Source organism: Trachymyrmex septentrionalis, unplaced genomic scaffold (genome assembly GCF_001594115.1).
Source record: "Trachymyrmex septentrionalis isolate Tsep2-gDNA-1 unplaced genomic scaffold, Tsep1.0 scaffold29, whole genome shotgun sequence".
Taxonomy (NCBI): Eukaryota; Metazoa; Arthropoda; class Insecta; order Hymenoptera; family Formicidae; genus Trachymyrmex; species Trachymyrmex septentrionalis.
This window is the reverse complement of record NW_017305451.1, coordinates 213,094-214,550: the sequence shown is the minus strand read 5'-3', so window position 1 is coordinate 214,550 and position 1,457 is coordinate 213,094. Positions and strand designations below refer to the sequence as shown.

Sequence of the window (1,457 nt, the reverse complement as noted above, 5' to 3'; positions counted from 1 at the left end):
GATATTTTCAATATAAAGCATGAAGGATTAATAAAATATTTTATAAATATAATAAAATGTATATAAATATATTTTTTTTCTCAACGTAGAACAATGTTATGCATATTCTCTGTCAAAAAGTCATTATAAGATTATATAATGTATTATACAGGGTTGGAAAAGTTACTTGACAAATTACTTATAAATTACTTTTTATTATAGAAATTTAGTAAAATCAATTCGAATATTTTTTTATATCGTATTTTTTATTATTTGCTCCAATTTTGTATTACTATTGTTCTATAATTTCTATAACAAACACATATAAGGTACCTTAAAAACTAACTTATAAATAACTTATAAAGTAATTTTCCTGATACATTAGGTACTATAGTCTCTCCTGAAATTAATAAATAAAAAAATATACAAACTTTAAATACGAAGCGCCTTACAGTTCCGAGTGTTAAGATGTTGAACTAACATTCATTTAAATTGAATTAATAAGTAATTAAATTGAATAAAAAAATATACGTTATGTACTTTTGCGTTCTATAATTAAGCAAATAATGAACGGCATTAATATTAATAATGTTAATAATTTTGGATGCAGTATCTTAATGTTTAATATTTTTCTTTTTAATTATATTAATTACCTATAAAAAATAAGTCCCCAATACTCCACGCCATCGCGTAGAAGATTTGGTATTGCAACATGATCCACTTTCGGAAGCTTTTGGAAACACACCCATTTAGATTCAAGATATAAAGTTATTTTCTCGATAACACTTTGTGCGAATTCTGTATTGAGTTTTGATTGTAGTGTAAGATATCTAAAGTTTATTTCTTTGACAGGAGTGTTAGGAAATTCGGCCAGTATAATCGCCACAAGATAAGTGGACATTACGGGAGTTTCTTTAAAGTATGTCCATGTCATGATTTGACTAACTCTAGTTATATTTCGTGCTGGCATATTCGACAGTGCCATATAATTACTAAAATGTTTTATAGAAATGTTAAAAGTTGCCTTTAATCCTGGGTCATCAAAACATGGAAATACTTGTCGAGCGCCAATTGGATGAAATTGTGTCGCAAGCATCCACCTGTCAAATGATATTCACAAATGCTCAATTTTGGTTTTATTCAATATTATTGGCATTGTTTTGATATTAAAAAGTAACGAGTTGTTTTCAATAATTAACTTCTAGAATGGCAATTAATAATAATTGCTAGTTACTTTTTCAACTTAGTAACAAATAATGATAACAGATTATTTTTAATGCCTAAATGTTAATTTGGAAATGGCTTTTAAAATAATATAATGATCAATTGTTATGTTATATTATATATTATATTATATGTTATAACATAATAATGCAATTCATAAGCCCATAAGTCATTTTGAAGTAAAAATCATAAAATAAAAAAGACGTTAAAAAATTTATTTTATTTAAAATAGTATCTTTTGCAATCAATACATT

At 25.0% G+C, this 1,457-nt stretch overlaps 1 protein-coding gene across 1 annotated transcript in view; it reads right to left on the bottom strand.

Moving 5' to 3' along the window:
• The window catches only part of LOC108749377 (aminopeptidase N-like), a gene marked incomplete at its 3' end in the record, with an annotated part of 11,204 nt that extends 10,129 nt beyond the window's left edge, over positions 1 to 1,075 (bottom strand). The window contains 1 exon segment of the mRNA XM_018488024.1: positions 633 to 1,075. Within this exon segment, the coding sequence (XP_018343526.1) occupies positions 633 to 1,075 (443 nt within the window).
• Positions 1,076 to 1,457: the final 382 nt, after the last annotated feature.